The sequence below is a fragment of the Theropithecus gelada genome, chromosome 14, assembly GCF_003255815.1.
Source record: "Theropithecus gelada isolate Dixy chromosome 14, Tgel_1.0, whole genome shotgun sequence".
Classification (NCBI taxonomy): Eukaryota; Metazoa; Chordata; class Mammalia; order Primates; family Cercopithecidae; genus Theropithecus; species Theropithecus gelada.
In genome coordinates, this window is record NC_037682.1 from 16,160,009 (window position 1) to 16,179,508 (window position 19,500).

At 49.2% G+C, this 19,500-nt stretch overlaps 1 protein-coding gene across 1 annotated transcript in view; it reads right to left on the bottom strand.

Moving 5' to 3' along the window:
• Window positions 1-19,500, bottom strand: part of P2RX3 (purinergic receptor P2X 3) — a 34,362-nt gene that overhangs the window by 6,308 nt on the left and 8,554 nt on the right. The window contains exons 3-8 of the mRNA XM_025357428.1: window positions 19,078-19,149; window positions 18,776-18,839; window positions 17,988-18,081; window positions 17,541-17,618; window positions 16,310-16,451; window positions 15,286-15,422 (exon numbers count right to left, since the gene is read on the bottom strand). Coding sequence (XP_025213213.1) covers window positions 15,286-15,422; window positions 16,310-16,451; window positions 17,541-17,618; window positions 17,988-18,081; window positions 18,776-18,839; window positions 19,078-19,149 — 587 coding nt within the window. The remainder of the gene's footprint in view (window positions 1-15,285; window positions 15,423-16,309; window positions 16,452-17,540; window positions 17,619-17,987; window positions 18,082-18,775; window positions 18,840-19,077; window positions 19,150-19,500) is intronic.

Consider the following 19,500-nt stretch of genomic DNA (forward strand, 5'->3'; position numbering starts at 1 on the left):
ATCGAGGGAACGAAAGGGCCCAGAAGCTCCTTAGCCTTGTGGGGTCGACACTGTTCCCTCTCAGTGTCTCCAGTCCCGACAGATTCCCAGGCCTCTCCCACCAGGGGTCTGAGAAACTGATTCCCTGAAAGTGTTCAGTGATTGACGTGATGCTCCTGACAGGGATATTTGCATTTGAACCTGTACAACAGAGAAGGAAATGCTCAACCCAAGTGAATCAATCATGGCGAGATTACAGGCATGGGAGGAAGATAACTTGTGATGGGGAAGGAAAACGTCTGCCACTATCTGCTCTGGCTGCCATCTGGCAGTGGGGCGCTCTGGAATCAGGCAGAAATGAATCTAAATCCTGGCTCCACCACTTGTTAATGTGCCTCTGGGGTTCCTTAGCCTTCAGGGTGTCTGTTTCCATGTCTATAAGCACAGGTGTGCTCATGCCCCGCTAGAAGGTCTGTTGGTGAGACAGGGTAAACGCGGACATCATTGAGATTCTTGTGTTGGAGACTCTGTCTGCTCCTCCACACCCATTCTCTGTCCCTTCTGTGCCCAGTTCCGGGCCCTGAGAGCCTGGTCTGCAAAGACTGCTTTGGCCTCCATTTCCAGGTGGGTTCGGCCAATGGAAGGCACTGACAAGGAGATCAGAGGGCAGGGAAAAAGAAAGACCAGGGCACTGAGGTGGCTGGGCAGCCTGGGCATTTTTTCAGGTTCTGGGAATTGCTCCTCTCCTCGCTCCCGCCAGCCTAGGTGGTAGCAGCTTGGCCTCATTGCCAGCACAGAGGCCCTTCACTGGCTTGGTTAGTTCCCCTCCCTTTACCTCGAATGCACCTTTGTGTACAGTCTCTTTATTCAATCACCCCTGTGAGGCCACCCACTGTTTCCCCTCAGGACACCTACCCTGACCACTCCCACTTTACAGAGGAGCAAGTTCAGTCCTAGAGAGCTTTATCTGGGTCAGGAGGGAGCACAGGAGAATGGGTGACACATTTTCTCTCTGCCTGTGCGTGGGCATGAGCAGAGCTGGTGTGCCTGAGTGATGCACCTGTTGCTCCAGTAAGGCTGAGAACGACTCAGTGAAAAAATGGTTTCCAGGGGAGCCTGACCTGGGAAGGTGTTTCCTTTTGGGCTCTGCAGCTGAGGGAGAGGCAGGGGAGGCAAGAGGATCCCAAGAAAGAATGAGAGTGACCCTGAGAAGGCAGCAGAAAGAAGTGCAACCACTTAGCTGGAAGAGGGCTTGGAGGTCAGGGAAAGAGGGGAGGGGCTAAACCAGCTTTAAAATGATGCTAAGTTCAAGTCTAGGTGGTGGAGGAAGATAGCCTCACAACCAAGGCAAAACAGAACGAATTCAAGGTGCAGCAAAAGGAGAATAATAGGATGGACACAAGAGAGGACGTCATTTCCACAAAGACGACAGGGTCTAAGAACATAAATTCTTCAAGGAGGACTCTCAGGATATTTTAAAGAAGTTTGCAAAAGAATTATCTGGAATGGGCAGAAGGCTCCAGGAAGTCCTTACTGTGGCTTTCAGACTGTTCTGAAGGTAAGTACAGACCATCACTGTCTCCACGCCCACTGTTTATAGAGCACCAGCAATATAGGTGGTTCCTTAATATAAGCATCTCCACTAATCTCATGAAGACTACACTGTTGTTGACCCATCGTACAGATGAGGAAACAGGTGAGAAGGTAACTTGCCAGAGCTGGGATTCTAATCCATACTGATGCCTCCAAAGTTCATGCTCATGTCCCTTGAGCCGTCCTGCCTCTGAGCTCTTGGAGGCTGTTAAGGATAACACAGCTCTTGTGCGAGATCTCAAAGCCTTCTAAATACTGTGTTCTGTCTCACATCACTGGAGAATTCAAGGCCCTTGTCTCAGAGATTTGGCTTCTCATGCCCATGGGAAGTGGGCAGGGGCGAGAGGGTAGGTCACAGATGTTTGGCTAGGGCAGAGGCTGGGCCTGCGATCCTGAAATCTTCACTGCTGGCCAAAAGCTGCAACCATGAAAACGGCTCTGACAGTGACATCAACTTGGAGAACAAAAAGTCGTATCCTGGGCACTGCCGTTCAAAGTGAGGGCTGGCTAAATTTATCCTGGGAAGGAATGTGAAGGGAACAGGGAGAAAAATCAAAGCGGACTTGGTTTTTCTCCAGCACCTGCCTTCCAAGAGGCAATAAGCATGGTAAGATCATTATCTCACCAACCACCCACCCTCTGAGGAGGGTTGGCAGGGACTGGTTCTCTTCCCGGGTGGAGGGAGGACGAACAGAGCTCAGGGAGTGTGGGCCCAGGCTGCAGACAGGAGGGGTAACCCAGGAGTCCCAGCTTCCACACTCTTCTGTGGCTGATGGGGATCACAGAATCTGCCCACCCCTGGGGCAGAGACGGCTCATTGGTCACCAGGATCTGGTTATCTCCTCTCTTTGCAGATGATTAGACCACATTTCCCGGTCCCCTGCATTTAGCTGCGGCCCCATGACTAGTTTTTGCCAGTGAAATGTGAATGGCAGTGAGGTCTGTTCCCTCTGGACTGAGGTGGTTTAGAGCAGTGTACCTTCTACGTCTTCCCTTTCCTCACCGGACGGCCAGTTGCTCAGGAGTCAGGAGAGGACTCTGAGACTCTAGAGAGGCTGAGTCAAGATGGTAGGAACCTAGAGCCCTGAATGACTGCACGGAGCTCCCTACCCCCACTGGCCCACAGTGCACTGTGCCATAGGCAAGAAATCGACCTTCACATTAAGTCACTGAAATGAGGGGTTTGTTTGTTATAACAACTAGCAATACTAACCCTGACTATTACAAACTCCCAGAATTTCATGGGCAAGAGATGTAATTTGCCAAGGGACAAAGAAAGAGCTGAAGTTGGGGAGTTACTCGGGATTAGACAGAGGGCACAGTCCCTTGATGCTACATCCCAGGAGTAAACCCTCTAAGGAGGCCCTAGGGGATCTGGGTGCGGTGCTATGGCTGTTGTGAATTAGCTTCTTGATCTTGGGAAAGTCAATCGACTTCTCTGAGTTTTTTACTTCAACTGAAAAATGGGAGGAAAAAGAGCTCTGAGGAGGATGAGTTGAGAGAGTGTCCATATATAGCCAGTGCTTAAAACGCATCCCTTTCTTATCCTAGCATTAAGATAAAATGAAACAATATCTACATTGACTTTGATCATTACACTCTCCTGGCTCCTGTAGATAATGATATTAGTAATAATGACAGCCAGCATCTACTGAGTGCTCCTCTGTGACCAGACACTGTGCTACGTGCTTTATGCTTATTAGCTCATTTGATGCTCATAACCACCCCATTGCATTTAAGTACTGTTGCTACTCCCATATCACAGCTGAGGAATCAGATCAGAGAGGTGAAGCAACTTGTCTAAGGTCACAAAACCAACAGTGAGTGAAGCTGGGATTCGAACTCAGGCAGTCCAGTTGTCGGACCCACACTCTTAGCCAGCATTCTACACTGTTCTTTCATTGCCTGATTTCTGTGAGGTCATAACTAATTTTGTTCTCCGGCTGGGGCATCTTTTTGCATTTGCTAGGTGGGTCTCCATGCCCAGAATCCCTGGCTGGGAGCAGAACAGGAAGCCTGGGGGGCCGTGCAGTGTCAGGACAGAAGGACCCTGCAGCCTCCTCATCCAAAAAGGGGAATGGCTCAGCTACATACACCATGCCCAAGGCTTGATTTCCCCCAAGTCCTCTGGTTCTTACCAGATCACTTTTTTTTTTCTTGGTTAGGATTGGGGTTGGTGAGAATGACAGCACCATTTGATACCTTGGCCCTCCCGACCTGGCCCAGTCCACCTGCCTTATCTGCAGGCTCTTCTTCCTGCCACACACTCAAGTTCCAGCCACACCAGACTACCTGCCTTCCTGCATTTCCTGAACACATCCCACAGACACAGATGTCTATGCTTTTCCCCATGCTGTTCCTCTTGCCTCCCTTTTCCACCGTGCAGACTCCAATTCATCCATTAGGGTCCAGCTCAGATGGCCTCTCGTTCTTTTAGCATTCAACAAATATTTGGAGCACACCTACTCTGTGCCAGATACTGTTTCAGGTACTGCTGATACCTTGCCAAGCTCTGCTGTCACCTTGCCAAGCTCTGCTGTCATGAGAAGGAGAGAAATACTAATTAACCACACAAACCCATAAGTAGCTAAAATCAGATATAAGGAAGGGCTGGGAAGGAGAGGAGTGCCATTCTATGAACATGGTTAGATGTCTGATCTAGGCTGGGGGTTAGGCAAGGCTTCATGTGAAAAGGACCCTGAAACCAGAAATACCATTTAATCCAGCAATCCCATCACTGGGTATATAATGAAAGGAATAGAAATCCTTCTATTATAAAGATACCTGTATGCATGTTTATTGCAGAACTGTTCCCAATAGCAAAGACATGGAATCAACCCAAATGCCCATCAATGATAGACTGGATAAAGAAAACGTGGTATGTATACACCATGGAATACTATGCAGCCATGAAAAGGAATGAGATCATGACCTTTGCAGGGACATGGATGAAGCTGGATGCCATCATCCTCAGCAAACTAACACAAGAACAGAAAACCAAATACCGCATGTTATCATTCATAAGTGGGGGCTGAACAATGAGAACACATGGACACAGGGAGGGGAACAACACACACTGGGGCCTGTTGGGCGTGTGAGGGGAGGGAGAGCATCAGGATAAATAGCTAATGCACGCGGGACTTAATACCTAGGTGACAGGTTGACAGATGCAACAAGCCACCATGGCACACGTTTACCTATGTAACAAACCTGCACATCCTGCACATGTATCTCAGAACCTAAAATTAAAAAAAAAAAAAAAAGAAAGTGACCCTCGAGCTGGGGCTTGAAGGATGGAGAGTTAAAAGGGCAAGAAGGCCAGAGGTAGGGGCCGCTTTCCTGGCTGAGGGAACTGCAGGCCCTCTCATGGGAAAGAACGTGGTGTTTCTGAAGCAGCTGGAGGAGGGTTAGTGGGCTGGGGGGTAGAGGCAGATGGAAGTGGCAGTGGCTGGGTCCACACGCCCCAGTTGGCAGCCAATTGTGTGCATCTCTTCCCAATTCCATGTTTAGTGACTTCACCCTGGTAGCTTGAAATTGACCATCCTGGAGTATTTACCTCACAGAAATCCAGCAAATGCTACAAACCAGGGCCATGAGCTGAGACTGGGACATCCCCTGGGGCTGCCTTTTCTGTCTCTATTAGGATTCAGGCCTCTACTACAGTATCTGCCACACCAGACTATAGCTGATAATTTGGACTATGGACTGTGGACTATTAGCCATATCTCACTGTTTCTTTCTTTCTTTCTTTTTTTTTTTTTTTTTTTTGAGACAGAGTCTCGCTCTATCGCCAGGCTGGAGTGTGCAGTGGCACGATCTCGGCTCACTGCAACCGCCACCTGCCGGGTTCAAGTGTTTCTCCTGCCTCAGCCTCCTGAGTAACTGAGATTGCAGGTGTGCACCACCATGCCCAGCTAATTTTTTGTACTTTTTTAATTTTATTTTTTAGCAGAGACAGGGTTTCACCATGTTGGCCAGGATGATCTCCATCTCCTGACTTCATGATCCGCTCACCTTGGCCTCCCAAAGTGCTGGGATTACAGGCATGCGTCACCGCGCCTGACCTCATATCTCACTGTTTCTGTTTGCCCAAAGGCCTCATGCCCACAGTAGGGGGTTGAGTAAATGCTTGCTAGAAGAATAAATGAACTTCTGGGATTCTTGACATCTCAAAGATTGAGTTTAGCTAGGCTGTCCTCAGGGCTCCCTCCTGCTGTCGCTGGTTTCTCCAAATGCTCCCAATTCTGCAGGTGGAGCTAGTATAAGGTGGTAACAACAGGCTATTTCTCTCCCCAGCAGAAGACGGTTAGGTTCGGCAGCGAGCTAGGTGGGAAAGTGGGTGCCACTGGTGGGAGCCAGCCTCTCGATAGGGGCAATGGGGGAAAGAGTAGGAAAATACATGCAGGACAGTCACTCCTGCTAGGCACTAGGCTAGAGGCTTCCATACCTGTTGTTTCATTCAGGACTCACAGCAACTGAACGAGGTAGCTGGTGGCTTAGGGACTTTGAAATGAGATGGTCCTGGGCCTGAATCCTGGCTATGCCACCTAGTTTATACGACCTTGGGTGAATTACCTCTCTGAGTCTGTTTTTCCATCTGTAAAATGGAGATGAGAGCAGTAGCTGTAGGGTTGCCTAGAGAATAAAATGACTCTGGAATGTGAAGGTTGAGCACAGTACCTAGCACACAGCTTTCTATTAATATTGTGTACTGGTCATCAGGCAACATTCCTGATTTTACAGGCTGGGGAAAGGCACAGACATGCTCCATAGGCTACTCTGCCCGCAAAGGGCACAGCTAGGATCTGAAATCTGGCTGCTTGACTCCAAAACCCTCGCCTACCCCTACGGCCTCCCTAAGAGAGGAGCCAAAAGGTGTTCATTGCAGCCTCAGTGGGCAGGGAGCTTGTTAAGCTGGTGTCTGTGAGAACACTCAGCTGTGGAGAAAGCACAGCACGGCTGTGACTGTGATGATGCCATAGGCATCAGAGGAAAGAACAGAGCCCGAACAGCTGCCAGCACCGAGCTGGAAAAGGGAAAAGCAGCCCCAGAGGCACAGGCAGGGCCGGAGTTGTCAGGGCCAGGGGCTCCTCTGACAGGCGCGGCTGGAAGGGCCGCTGGAGCCCAGACACTTGAAGGGAAGCAGGAATGGTTGCCTGGTGGGCCGAAAACTCTGCGCTTGCCCCGGGAGCCAGTCTTTGGTCTGGGGAGCCCTGCAGGTGGACCTCTGCAGCCCACATTCCCTGGCTTCCTCCCCGCTGGTTTCTGGGGAATTTGGTCAATGGGCGGCACTGGCAGGGGACCCAAGGGTGGGAAGAAGGGGATGGGGTATGTATCCGCTTGCCGCTTCCCTGCTCTGCCTTGATTTTGCCTGTGGCTGTGTCACTTTGACCGCTGCTCCTGTCAGGTACCCCAGCTCAAAACCAGGCTCCCATTCCCCACTGCGGGGGCGGCAGGTCTACAGTGGTGACGGGTTCCCTGAGTGCCTCGACTCCCATGCTGGTCCCTGTTGCGTAAATTTCTTCACAAACCCCAGCTGAATGTGCTTTCCCTCTGGGCCCTTCACTGAGACACCCCTAGCTGTGACCAGACAGGACACCTCTAACGCAGGACTCAATCGAATGATTTTGATTTTGAGGCCTAATAGTGCTGGGATGTTGTGCGTGCATGTGTGTGTGCGTGTGCTCCCTTGTGGCATTACCAGCAATAGATAAAGAATGAGTAAGTACAAACGTCAATTACCATAATAAATCATTTGTCAGATGCGCTTCTGCAGGGCAGGGCTGGAGCTCCATTCCAATGCGATTGTGATAGGTCTATAAATAATAGTGCATGCTTCAGCAGCCCAAATTTCCACAGCCCTTCCTCACACACCCACACACGTTTGATTCAGACTTTTAGAGCTTGAAGGAGCCTAAAAGATCATCATCTTTAACCAGCCCATTTTACAGAAGCAGAAACTGAGGCCCACAGAGGCGATGAGATGTGCTTTACATCACATCCAGGATTTACAGCAAGGCCTGAACTGTAGCCCACAGCCTGGGCTCCTTCTGCTTTACCTCTGCTTCATCTTGACTATCCTCAGCTTGCCCCAGCACAAAATATTTTTTTTTTTTTTTGTATAAGCATTTTTGTTATTTGGATTCAAGTTTATCATCACTATATTAAAACTTGCTTGATTCTAGGAACTGGTCTGGTTCATCTCTGCGTTCACCACAAAGCCCAGCATGTGATATAATCTGGAAGTTGAAAGAGACCTTCAAAGTTCTCCCTACATTATCTACAAAGGGTTTCCCTGCCGATGCCTGAATACATTCAGTGCAAGGAAACTTACTACCTGTAGAAGCAGCCCAAATTTAGCTTTGGATAGCTCTCACTGTTAGAAGTACTTCCCCATGCTGAGCTGACATTCGCAGTAGTCAGCAGTCAATAAACGTTTGCTGAATGGAGAAGGGTTTTTTTATCACGATGTACAAATCCCTTGGAAGCTCTCAGACATCTGTTTAGAAATGATCCATCCTTTCATGGAGTGGTGGAAATTCCTTCTTAAAGCAGGGACACGTAACTGTTACAGCAGCAGGAAAAACAGCAACAAACTTGCGGGAGCCGGGTTTGACTTGCAAGGGAAAACTTGGGCCTGGAATTTGGGTTTCTAAGTGAAAGTGGTGGTGTTCTCAGCAAAGCTTTGCCTGGTGGGAAGTAATTTTGCCAGCTGAAATACACTTTTACAGTTGATTTCATACTGATAGGAAAATATCTCCTGGCAGACTCTTTGCTTCAGGGTGGGGCAACATCCTTAGAACACGCTGGAACTCTTCTCCTTAGAGAAGGGCCCAAAGCCATCCTTATTTATTCATATTCCAGGCACTAAATCAACCTCAAAGGCAGACATTAAAATAAATGCTTCTTGTTGATCTTTTAAAAATGCATTACTATTAATTTATCTTTAATTAATAAGGTAGGGAAAGATCAATGGACCTGGAGCCAGAAGATGTACCTGAGAGCCAGGTTACTCGCTGTCTGCTCCCAAGGGGGATCTTTTGGGCCTCAGTTTCCTCATCTGTAGAATGGGAGTTACCACACTGGTCCTACTTGTGGTTGCAAGCACAGGCTCTGGAGCCAGGCTGCTAGGGTTTGAATTCTGGCACCAGCAGTAGGAGCTGTGTGGCCTTGGGCAGGTAGATGAAACCCCTGAGCTCAGGTATCCAGTTCTAAAATGTTCTCTTGAGCTGTTACTTCTTTTTTGACTTTTTCATTTTTGACAGAGTCTCACTCTGTCGCCCAGGCTGGAGCGCAGTGGTGACATCTCAGCGCACTGCAACCTCTGTCTCTGGGTTCAAGAGATTCTCCTGCCTCAGCCTCCTGAGTAGCTGGGATTACAGGTGCGTGCCACCACGCCTGGCTAATTTTTTTTTTTTTTTTTAAGTATAGACGGAGTTTCACTATGTTGGCCAGGGTGGTCTCAAACTCCTGAACTCGTGATCCGCCCACCTTGGCCTGCCAAAGTGCTGGGATTATTACAGGTGTGAGCCACCACTCCTGGCTTTAAAATGTTCCCTCTTCAGGGTCAACAAGATAATCCACACAGAGCATCTGCTAATTCTCTGGCTCACTGGTAAGTGTTCAATGAGTGTTAGCTAGTATTTTCTATGAATAATACTGGTTGCTGTGAGAATAGGGTAGGCATGAACATGATAAAGGGCTGTCTAAATCCAGGATCACTCTAATTGCATCACTTCCACTGAAACCTAAAAAAGATGAAGAAGCAAATGGATTACGGAGAATTCAAGCAAGTACACTTCCCATGGAAGAGGGCCTTCAAGTGTTTCTGTGGAAATGATGGTGCTGGCTGCTTTTAACACATATTCTATGGCTTTTGGAAAGAGAAAAATCCAGATTGTAGAGAGAATGATCAAAGCCAAGGGTGCACTTCGATTCTGTCTCTGTCAATTGGCCTAAGATCTTGCTGATCCACACGTTTTTGCCTGGAAGCAGGACAGGCGCCAAATCTCCGAGCTTCATGAAAGCTGCTGTGGGTACATTTCCAACATGAAACGATCACTAAAAACACCTACCGCACCAGGAACATCTAGCAGCTGAACAAGTGTTTTTTTGTCCCAGACACCAAGAGAGGAAATCCAAAACTGCGTTGCCTTTTAGTAGCAAAGCTGTCTTAGGAACTCTCAGAGGAGAAACAAGAAATCAGGCATTTTGAAATGCACCGTTTCGATTCTCTCCCATCAATCACACCAGCCATCGCCACCGGGTATATCTCTTACGGCTATTTTTTTTTTTTTCCTTTTTTGCAAGCCATGTGATGGCGCAAGGTATGCTGGAAGCAACGGATATAGATCAAATCCCTGGATCTGAGTCCTGATGTGCCTCTTAATTAGGCTGTATAATCTCAGGCAAGTTTCAAAATCTTTCTGAGCCTACCTTGGGGGGTGGGGAAAGATGGCAAGCTGTGAATCCTGTCAAAAATAGGTGTGACAGGGCTTTGCAAACTTAACTCTAGGGCTCTTAATCTGAGGTGCAGGGATAGGCTTTCATTGATTATTTATTTTTTAGAATTTTTAATCTTATTTTTATAGAGAAGGAGTCTTGCTATTGCTGCCGAGGCTGGTCTCGAACTCCTGGCTTCAAGGGATCCTCCCGCCTCAGCCGCCCAAAGTGCTGGGATTACAGGCGGGAGCCTCCACACCTGGCTATGGGATAGGCTTTTAGAGGGCCTCAAAGTCTTGGAATTTTATGCTGTATAAATATCAATGCATAGAATAAGAACTGGAAGGAAACTCATTAAACTGTCCCAGATGTTAACTCCCTGCAAAGGGTGCAGGCCTAGGGAATGAAGGGGACTTCCCATGTCATTACTCTGTATACAACAGAATTGCTCGGATTTATTTCTCCGAGAATGTATTTATATCTTATTTGTAGAAATGAAATAACTTGGCTAGGCGTGGTAGCTCACGCCTATAATCCCAGCACTTTGGGAGGCCAAGGTGGGTGGATTACTTGAGGTCAGGAGACCAGCCTGGCCAACATGGTGAAATCCTGTCTCTACTAAAAATACAAAAATAGCTGGGCGTGGTGGCGGGTGCCTGTAATCCCAGCTACTGGGGAGGCTGACGCAGGGGAATTGCATCAACCTGGGAGGTGGAAGTTGCAGTGAGCAGAGACTGAGCTACTGCACACGCCAGCCTGGGCAACAGAAAAAGACTCTGTCTCAAAAAAAAAAAAAAAAAAAAAAAAAGAAAGAAAGAAAGAAAAAAGAAAGAAAATATCCTTTAAGAAGATAACTTGCCTGCGAATTTTCTCATGTCTGTGAATATGTGCATCTTCCTTGGATGCATCTTCCCCACTTCTCATCGGGGGCATAAAGCAGTTAGAGACCTCTGAAAGTTAAGGAAGGGCTGTGATTTCACAGATGAAAGTCGTCAGGACTTGTCCTGGACATCTCTGCAGTTGTCCCTCTGGTCCACGCTCCTCCCTACCTCACCCTGCCCTGGGCTGCCTCAGTGGGCCGCTTTGCCTCAGCTCTGGCTTCCGGTGAGGCTCTCCCGAGTCACAGCCACACGTCAGGCTGTCCTCTGCTCACAGCTCTGTCCGTCTCCATGTTCCTGTCACTGCTTCCTCTCCTCGCCTCTTCAGACCTGGGTGGTAACCGGTGTCCTGTTTCTGGCCCTGGTACTGCACTATCCTGTGTGGTTTCCGTCCACCCTGCCCACACCTTTGAAACAGTCTCTTTATTAAACTCTCCTCAGATTACCCAGTTAGAATGTGCCATCTGTTTCCTGCGGGGACCCTGACGGATACAGTATTTTTAATCTGTCATTGCACCATCAATGCCTATACACTCACGCATACACACACACACAGACACACTCACTCTCAGCCTCACACATTCACCCACTAACAAATACACCCACTCTCACGAACTCACATGTGCACGCGCGCACACACACACACACACACACACACACCATCACCTGCTCCCAGGACTTTGGGAAACATAGTACTCTGGTTAAAGTCCTGTTCTGTGAATCGAGGGTCTACCCGGGCCTCAGAAATCTCGCCAACAGAGAAGAGAGCCTCCTGAAGAGCTGCAGGGCTCTGCTGAGAGCGCCTTTCACTTGTGCACCACTGAACTGGCGACTCCCAGTGGTTCTTATTTTTAGAAATTGCTGCACTTTGTCTGCTAGAAATCCAGATGACCCCACCGACTGCAATCTCAATATGCTTGGAAAGAGGCTTCATAAAAATACTAAGTTAAAGCAGCCCACAGAGTCTTTTAGCCACGCAGAACAGACCAAGGAGTAAAAATAAAATCTCTCCACTAAATTTCAGGTAGGGGAAGAACAGAATCTTCAGGGGACCACAGAAATAAAGATTAATTTGCATGGACAGCACCAAGTACGCTGGGGAGGAGTTGAAGGGAGAACATTTTGGCTCAATTTGAGGTCACCTTTCCAATGACTGGAGCAGGCCAGTTTGCTTGCCACGGATATCAGAGATCCCCCAGTGTCAGGGTGATTACATGGGCCCTCTATAAACTCTTTTAAATCACAGGGGTCAAATTAGGAGTTGAGATCCAATGACCTCTGAGGCTACTCTAAGATGCCCCCTTTGGAACTTCCGCTTTCTCATCTGTAAAGTGACCACCTGACTTTGGGTGACTGCAAGGGAACTTCAACAGCTATAAATTCTCAAAATCTCTTGATTCTGCAGGCAAAAAGCTACAAAAAGTAGGGGCGGGGGGAGTGACATTTGGAAGGGAGCTGCGAATGTAATTAGTGATGGAAATGTGAATCTCTAGCTGCCTCTGGATGTCTTAGTTAGCAGATTCAAACAAGGCCGAATCTTGGCTGAATAATTCCATTCCCTCCAGAGCAAACGGCAACAGTAGGGGTGTTGAAAATACTGCCTCTGTTGGAGGGAGCGGCAAATGAATTTGTTTGGGAGACAAAAGCCAGGCTATGAATTGCACCGCCAGCATCTGCTAGTCTTTAAATCTCCCTGGAACTTGGATTCTTTGTTTTTAAGCAGGGATGAAAGTGTCAACCACATAGGCAGGCTTTTTTTTCTGAGGATTAACAAGTACAAATGTCCCTAGTCTTCCTGGCTGGGGTGGAGATCATCCAAAGAAATATGTTTTGAATCCAGGCTCCCCCTCTTGCTTGCTTTGTGACTTTGAGAACCTTATCTAACAGTGAGGCTCCATCTTCTCCTCGGTAAAGTTGCAGGGGATATTGTAGCACCTACTTTGTAGGGCGGGCAAGGAACGCTGAGCTGAAGCACACAAAACGTTTTGCATACAGGGTGACTAGTATGGTTTCTACCGGTAAGTAGCTTGGTGAGATTCTAAAAAACAGTGTAAATTTTACCATATCATAGAAAGTGCACTGTGAGCCACACTGAACCTGGCTTTGTGACCCTCTCTCCTATTCGAGGATTCAGAAAGACGGCTTTGCAGCCTCCCACACGTGGGCTCTTAGCTTAGCCTTGGGTGCCAGCAGTTTGAGGGTCACAGGAGGGTGGTGGGTGGGCACCCAGGTGAAGGGACTGGAAGGGGCTTGGGCAGAGCCCTCTGCTTGCCACGGATATCAGATATCCCCCAATGTCAGGGCAATTACTTTGGCCCTCTGGAAACTTTTAAATCACAAGGGTCAAACTAAGCAGCTGTGCCTCCTTCTCTGGCCTGGAGGGCATTGTTGGAAGAGTCAATTATTTGAGGCCCTAAGAGGGGGTGGTTTCTCTTAGGCCTCTGGGTATTACGCAGGCAGGGTCTTTGGAGATACTCTGTCCCGCCTTCCCAAATACCCTCCAAGCTTATTTAGGACCAGGTCCAGCTCACATCCTTCTGTGCTCAGGTGGGGAGGGAGGGAAGGCAGCTGCAGTGCAAGAAATTGGAGATGAAGAACTCCAGACCAATTTTTCTTTAGATGAGAGATGCTGTTCTAAAACTGTATGATATCAGTAGTTGGGGGTCTTTATAATATTCAGATTCTTCATAAGCTCTCCTGCCAAATGAGTTATTTGGAGGATTAAAGAATTCCCAATGGCCAAAGGAAAGTTATGTAGATGAAAACTTGCACTTTAGATCAAGAGAATTTTATTAATATGTTACTATTTTAAGCCACCATACAAATATCCTTTGTATTGATCTCAGTGTGATATACCAACTGAATAAATATGCCAATTTCTGCCAGTGAGCCGAACAGTATTTTTAACCTACTTTAAAATATGTGTTGTTTCCTATGGTTTTTTTAAAGTTTGGAGTTGATTATGAAAGTACTTTCAATTTTTAAAGATTCTTCTTTCCAGAGAATATACATGTATATTTTAAACTATTAAATATAAAGCTTAATGGGGTGGGCGATTATTTTTTAAGTGATAAATTAACATTTTAAAAAGGTGAGATGATTATTTTTGGCTTATGTATGCCATTGTATCAGAGAATACCACCTCAACAAAGGAAATTTGAGTAACAATTATTTGAATATATTCAAATGTATATTCTTATGTTCAAATGTAACTGAAATATATTCTTATGTATTTTTCCCCCTGGTCACAGCCTATTTAGTCTATTTAAGCTGTTTAGTGTATAATGTTGTGTACTTAAACAGGGCCCGGCCAGAAACTTCAGGATCTTCAAAAATTGGGGGAAATCTACAATGTATACACATATCAAAACATCACATTGTATCCCATGTATATACACATTTGTTATTTATCAATTAAAAAGAAAATAAAACTTTTAATAAGTAGTGTTGACCTTGTAGTCTACACTTTGAGAACTGCTAACCTAAGATAACTGAGTACGGTCCTTAGCATGTTGTAGACAATTGGTACATGTTTAATGGATTAATCGATAAATGAATGATTCAGAAAAAAGTAAGAGACAAACAAAACAGAAAGCTGAAGCTTTTCACACATTGGTTAATTGAATCCTGAAGATTACAGCGGTACTATCACCATTTCAGAGATGGGGAAATTAGGATGGGAGAAGACCAATGGCTTGTTCAAGTGCTTTCAGTTACTTCCAAACAGTTTATTCTCTGATTCCTCTCTCCCTTTCTTCAAAATGGAGAAACAAAACAAAACCAAACCTGAAAAGATCCCTGAAGTCTCAAAGCCATTGGGATGATATTTAAAGACTGGTCTGAGTTCTTGTTTGGAGAGGCATTGAAGAAGAGCCAATGACAATTATAATTTGCTATTGGTGACACATGTTTGTGGACAGACACGCAAAAGTGCCATCTTGTAAAATGTAAAACGATACTAGTTATCACCCTTACTTTGTAGAATGAGAAACCTTAGAAAATTCAGGCCCAGGGCAGGGACTGCACCTATCTGGAAGTCACTTAAGCACGTTACAGTTTCAGGCCAGTGTTAGGAACAGGCAAAGAATCGCAAAACCCCAGTATTTCAAGAGACCTTGGCCGTCTCTTCTAACGACTGACCTGCAGCAGGAATCCTTGGCGTGCTCCCCTCCAGTGATAAGGAGACACTGTCTCCCAGGACACCCAGCTAGACCCTAATGGCTGTTAGAGAGTCCTTCCTGATTTGAAATGAAACCTGAGGTGGGACTTGGCGCCAGGGGTGAGTGGATGGATGTGGGACCTTGTCTCGCCGATAAACATTGCTGCTTGAAATAAACTTCTTTAGAACAGCCCGCACCTTCTTCTCCTGATGTCCCAGGAGACAGGGGATTACCTGAAGTTGTAGCCTGGGGACACGCTGCTCTTCTCAGAAACGCTGTCCAGCCGGGTGAAGGAGTATTTGGGGATGCACTGGTCCCAGGCCTTGTCCAAGTCGCACACCCAGCCAATCTTAATGCCCAGAACTCCTCCCTGAAGAAAGGGGCCGGGTATGAGCTTTCCTCTCGCCCTCCGACTCCCTGCGCTGGGCCAGGGTGGGGGTGGGGTGGAGGTCGTGACAAATGATTTCCTCCCATCCTCCAGGTGGGAGACGGAGGCAGGGAGAAAGGAAAGTGATGTGTCACATGCTGCTCAGTAAAGAAGTGCTGTGGTGGCCGGGCGCGGTAACTCAGGCCTGTAATCCCAGCACTTTGGGAGGCCGAGGAGGGCGGATCACGAGGTTAGGAGATCGAGACCATCCTGGCTAACAGGGTGAAACCCCGTCTCTACTAAAAATACAAAAAATTAGCCGGGCGTGGTGGCGGGCGCCTGTAGTCCCAGCTACTCGGGAGGCGGAGGCAGGAGAATGGCGTGAACCCGGGAGGCGGAGCTTGCAGTGAGCCGAGATCGCGCCACTGCACTCCGGCCTGGGCGACAGAGCGAGACTCCGTCTCAAAAAAAAAAAAAAAAAAAAAAAAGGCTGTGGCTCGGCTGTGGACACTGGAGCCTCTGAGTCCTATTTTTGGGATCTTCAGTCCTTTAGCTACAACACAGGAGAAAGTGGCCACAGGTCTACTTTCCCATCGTTTAGGGGTTACCACAGATCTAAGGCCTTTCCCTGAGGTGAAGTGTGAAGATAGGAGTGGGAAACTGAGGCTTGAGGAAGGTGGGCTCAGCGGGAGCGGGGGCGGGCAAGACAGCTCCGCGTGGGGAGAGGAGAAAGGATTCAGGCACAAAGCCAGTGGCAGGCCCGGGATGCTTCCACCAGGTGGCGCTGTCTCGCGGCGGCTCCTGGCCAGTGCCGGCCAAAGGGCCCTGAAATCTGGGAAAGGGCTGAAGTTGGGGAGTTTGGGGTCGCGGAAGAATGGCTAGGTCCTCACCGTGCGCGCCAGTTTGGCAAAATCCTGCCCCGCAAACTTGACCACGTCCCCTACCCGCAAGATGGGGCAGAAAGGGTCCTTGTCCGGGTGGAAGCGGCAGGTCTTCATGTCCCTGGCTGTCAGGTTGGGAAGGAGGTTTCCCCTGGGGAGGAGCGGAGAGAGAGGTCGGCCCAGGGTTCATGGGAAGATCGTCTTATGCAATCTCCCCGCCCCCGCCCCCCGCCTTCCGGAGCCTCAGGGCCCTCCACGCCTAGCGGGGATCTGAGCCCTCCATGCCTAGGGGGGATCTGAGCCCTCAGCCTTCATCTGGACCTGGCCATCTCCCTCCCCTCTTTCCTTTCCCTGCATCTTTCTGGTGCCCCATCACCCCTTTCCCTGTATCAGGGTGATGTACATCGGTGACTAATCTCCAGTTGCCAGGCTGGGAGTTCCGGAGGGCAGGAATCATTCCTGGTTACTTTGTGCAATTTTTTTTTTTTTTTGAGATGGAGTCTGTCTGTTGCCCAGGCTGGAGTGCAGTGGCGTAATCTAGGCTCACTGCAACCTCCGCCTCCCACGTTCAAGCGATTCTCTTGTCTCAGTCTCCCAAGTAGCTGGGATTACAGGCGTGCGCCACCGTGCCTGGCTAATTTTTTTTTGTATTTTCAGTAGAGACGAGGTTTCACCATGTTGGCCAGGCTGGTCTCAAACTCCTGACCTCGTGATCCACCCATCTCGGCCTCCCAAAGTGCAGGGATTACAGGCCTTTACCACTGAGCCTGGCCTAGTGCACTTCTGTAGTGCCTGGCATTGCCCTCTGCACATGGCCAATGCCCACCGAGTAGCTGTGGAATTAATGAGTCAATGAAGGGGGACTGAACTAAGAGAAAAGGGATTTCCACACATGGGCTAGATGTGGGGAAAAAGAAATGGGACGAGACCGAAAGGGTTTCAACCGTTGAAGGCATCCTCCACCCAGGACTAGGCCTAAGTTGTCCCTCTCCTACCCCAAGCAAAACTCCCATTTGGATCTGAGCCCCAAGGCAGGGAGGCTGGCAGAGAAACTGACCCCAAAGTTCACCTGATCCTCAGTGGCCAAGGCCCGCTGGGAGATTGGGAATGGAGGCCCCGAGAGATGGGTCAGTGGAAGTGGGAAGAACTGTGGCGAGGGGGCATCTCCACTTCCCTGAAAACAAGGTGGCAGGGCTGGGGGCGCCTGCATCTTGGCTTTAGGGAAAAAGTGGGGACTCACTTCTCAAAGTTGAAGAGGGGGAAACGGATGCTGTTCTTGATGAAAATAGTGAAGTTCTCAGCTTCCATCATGATGGGCCTGTGGGTGAGCACAGGAGGCCTCAGCTTTCCAGGAGGAAGAGGGGGAAATGAAGGTTTTCACCCCCGGGCGACCTTTCCTGGTGGACGCCTCCAAAGGGAGAGCTCTTATAGATAAAGGGCACCTTGAGAGCGGGCTACAGGAAGGGACTGTCTGTGCCTGAGGGTCAGAGCGGGAGGAGGCGGCAGGTGAGTGGGCTGGGGAAGATGATACCCTGGGCCTGAGTCCACCCGCCCCCCACACACCAGGAAGGGACAATACTGGGGAGAGTCACAGACTCTCCTCAAGTTCAGAGATGCACAGCTCCCACATGGGCAGAGGGGAGCTGAGGTGAGGGCCTGTCTCCTTCCATCTGTCTTGGAGCCTTACATTTCCACCGTGTCCACCTCCGTGGGGCACCAGCCCTGGATCTCACAGGTCCGGAACACAGAGCTGTAGTTCACGCAGCGGCCAGTGAGGATCCCTAAAGTGGAAGCCACAGCTGCTGGGTGGCTGCCTGCCCTTTGCTCCTCTCCCTTCCCTTCCTCCCCCGTCCCTTCCTTCCCCCCATCAGGGACCCTGGCAAGTGGGGGAAAAGAATGGGCAGGGAAAAGGGAGCTGACTTCTTTCCTGCTTCTTCTCCTGAGCCCCAGACCCAGACAAAAGGAGGTGACAGCTTTCCTTTCATGTGCTTCCAGGCTCAGCAACCCTGAGGACCTCCCTTCTTCTTGCTCTTCCTTCCTTGCCTCTGAGTCTGTGCTGCAGCTCTTCCTTCTGTCTGGAATGCACTTTTTGAAGCCCCCTCTATCCTGCCAAATCCTATTCATCTTCAGGGACCTTCCCAAATGTCACCACCTCAAGGAAGCCTTTTGATACCACCCACCCAGAAGCACTCTCTCCCCCGCCCCCAGGCTCCACAGTCCTTTGTACCTCCTGGGCAACACATGCCACTTCAAGCACCCCTGTCTGTCACCACCACCCTAGACTAGCAGCTCCTCTGGGCAAGGGCCATGCCAACCTTATAGCACCTGCTGGGTGTGGCACCCAGGGAACATCATGTAAATGCCAGCAGAATGACATGGAACAGGCTGGTTCCCACTCCCTCTCCAACGACGGGCTCTCCCCCATGGGTCCTGCTAACACTTGGGATTGTGGGGTGGGGAAGGGGCTGGACTCACCCCCGCCTGGGAAGCGCTCAGGCCCGCACTGGCTATCTGATACACAGCGGTATTTCTCCTCACTCTGTGGGCAGACAGGTCACAGGTTGGTGAAGGACCCTGTCCTGGCCTGGTGAGCCCCTCAGCTCCCATGACCTCCCCACAGCCAGCAGCCTCAGGAGGGTGGAGGTCCCAGGTCCCAGCTGCAAGGCCAGACTTAGGGCCTCTGCTTACACCCCACCCCTCCCTGCCACCAGTCCTACTCCCACCAACATTTTCAGCCTTAACCTGCTTCACCCAACCTCTCTGTCTCCTCCCCTCACCTCTGGGCAGAATCCTTGCATCTGGTTTTCAGTAACAATCATCTTGGTGATGATGACAAAGACCGAGGTGCCCTTGGGAGGAGAAGAAGGGAGAGAAAAACATGCAACAGTCCCAGTCTGTGAGACAGGGACTATCACTGATATCCCCTCTCTGTAGACGAGGAAAGCGAGGCTTGTGTTTAGTGACTTGGCCAAGGTCACAGGGCTAGTAAGGGGCAGAGCTGGCTCTTTGCAACCACCCACATGGCCGCCTTCCCCCATGTGTGTTGTCCTTGATTGCACTACAAGTTGTGGCAGAGCCTGGAGAGGAACCCAGCTTTCCTGGTGCCTAGCACCGCAGGCCCAAGCCCCCGCGCAGCTCTCAGCTGCTGGATGAGAGGTCCTCTGGATCAGTGACATCATGGAGTCTGCTTTGGGAATCCC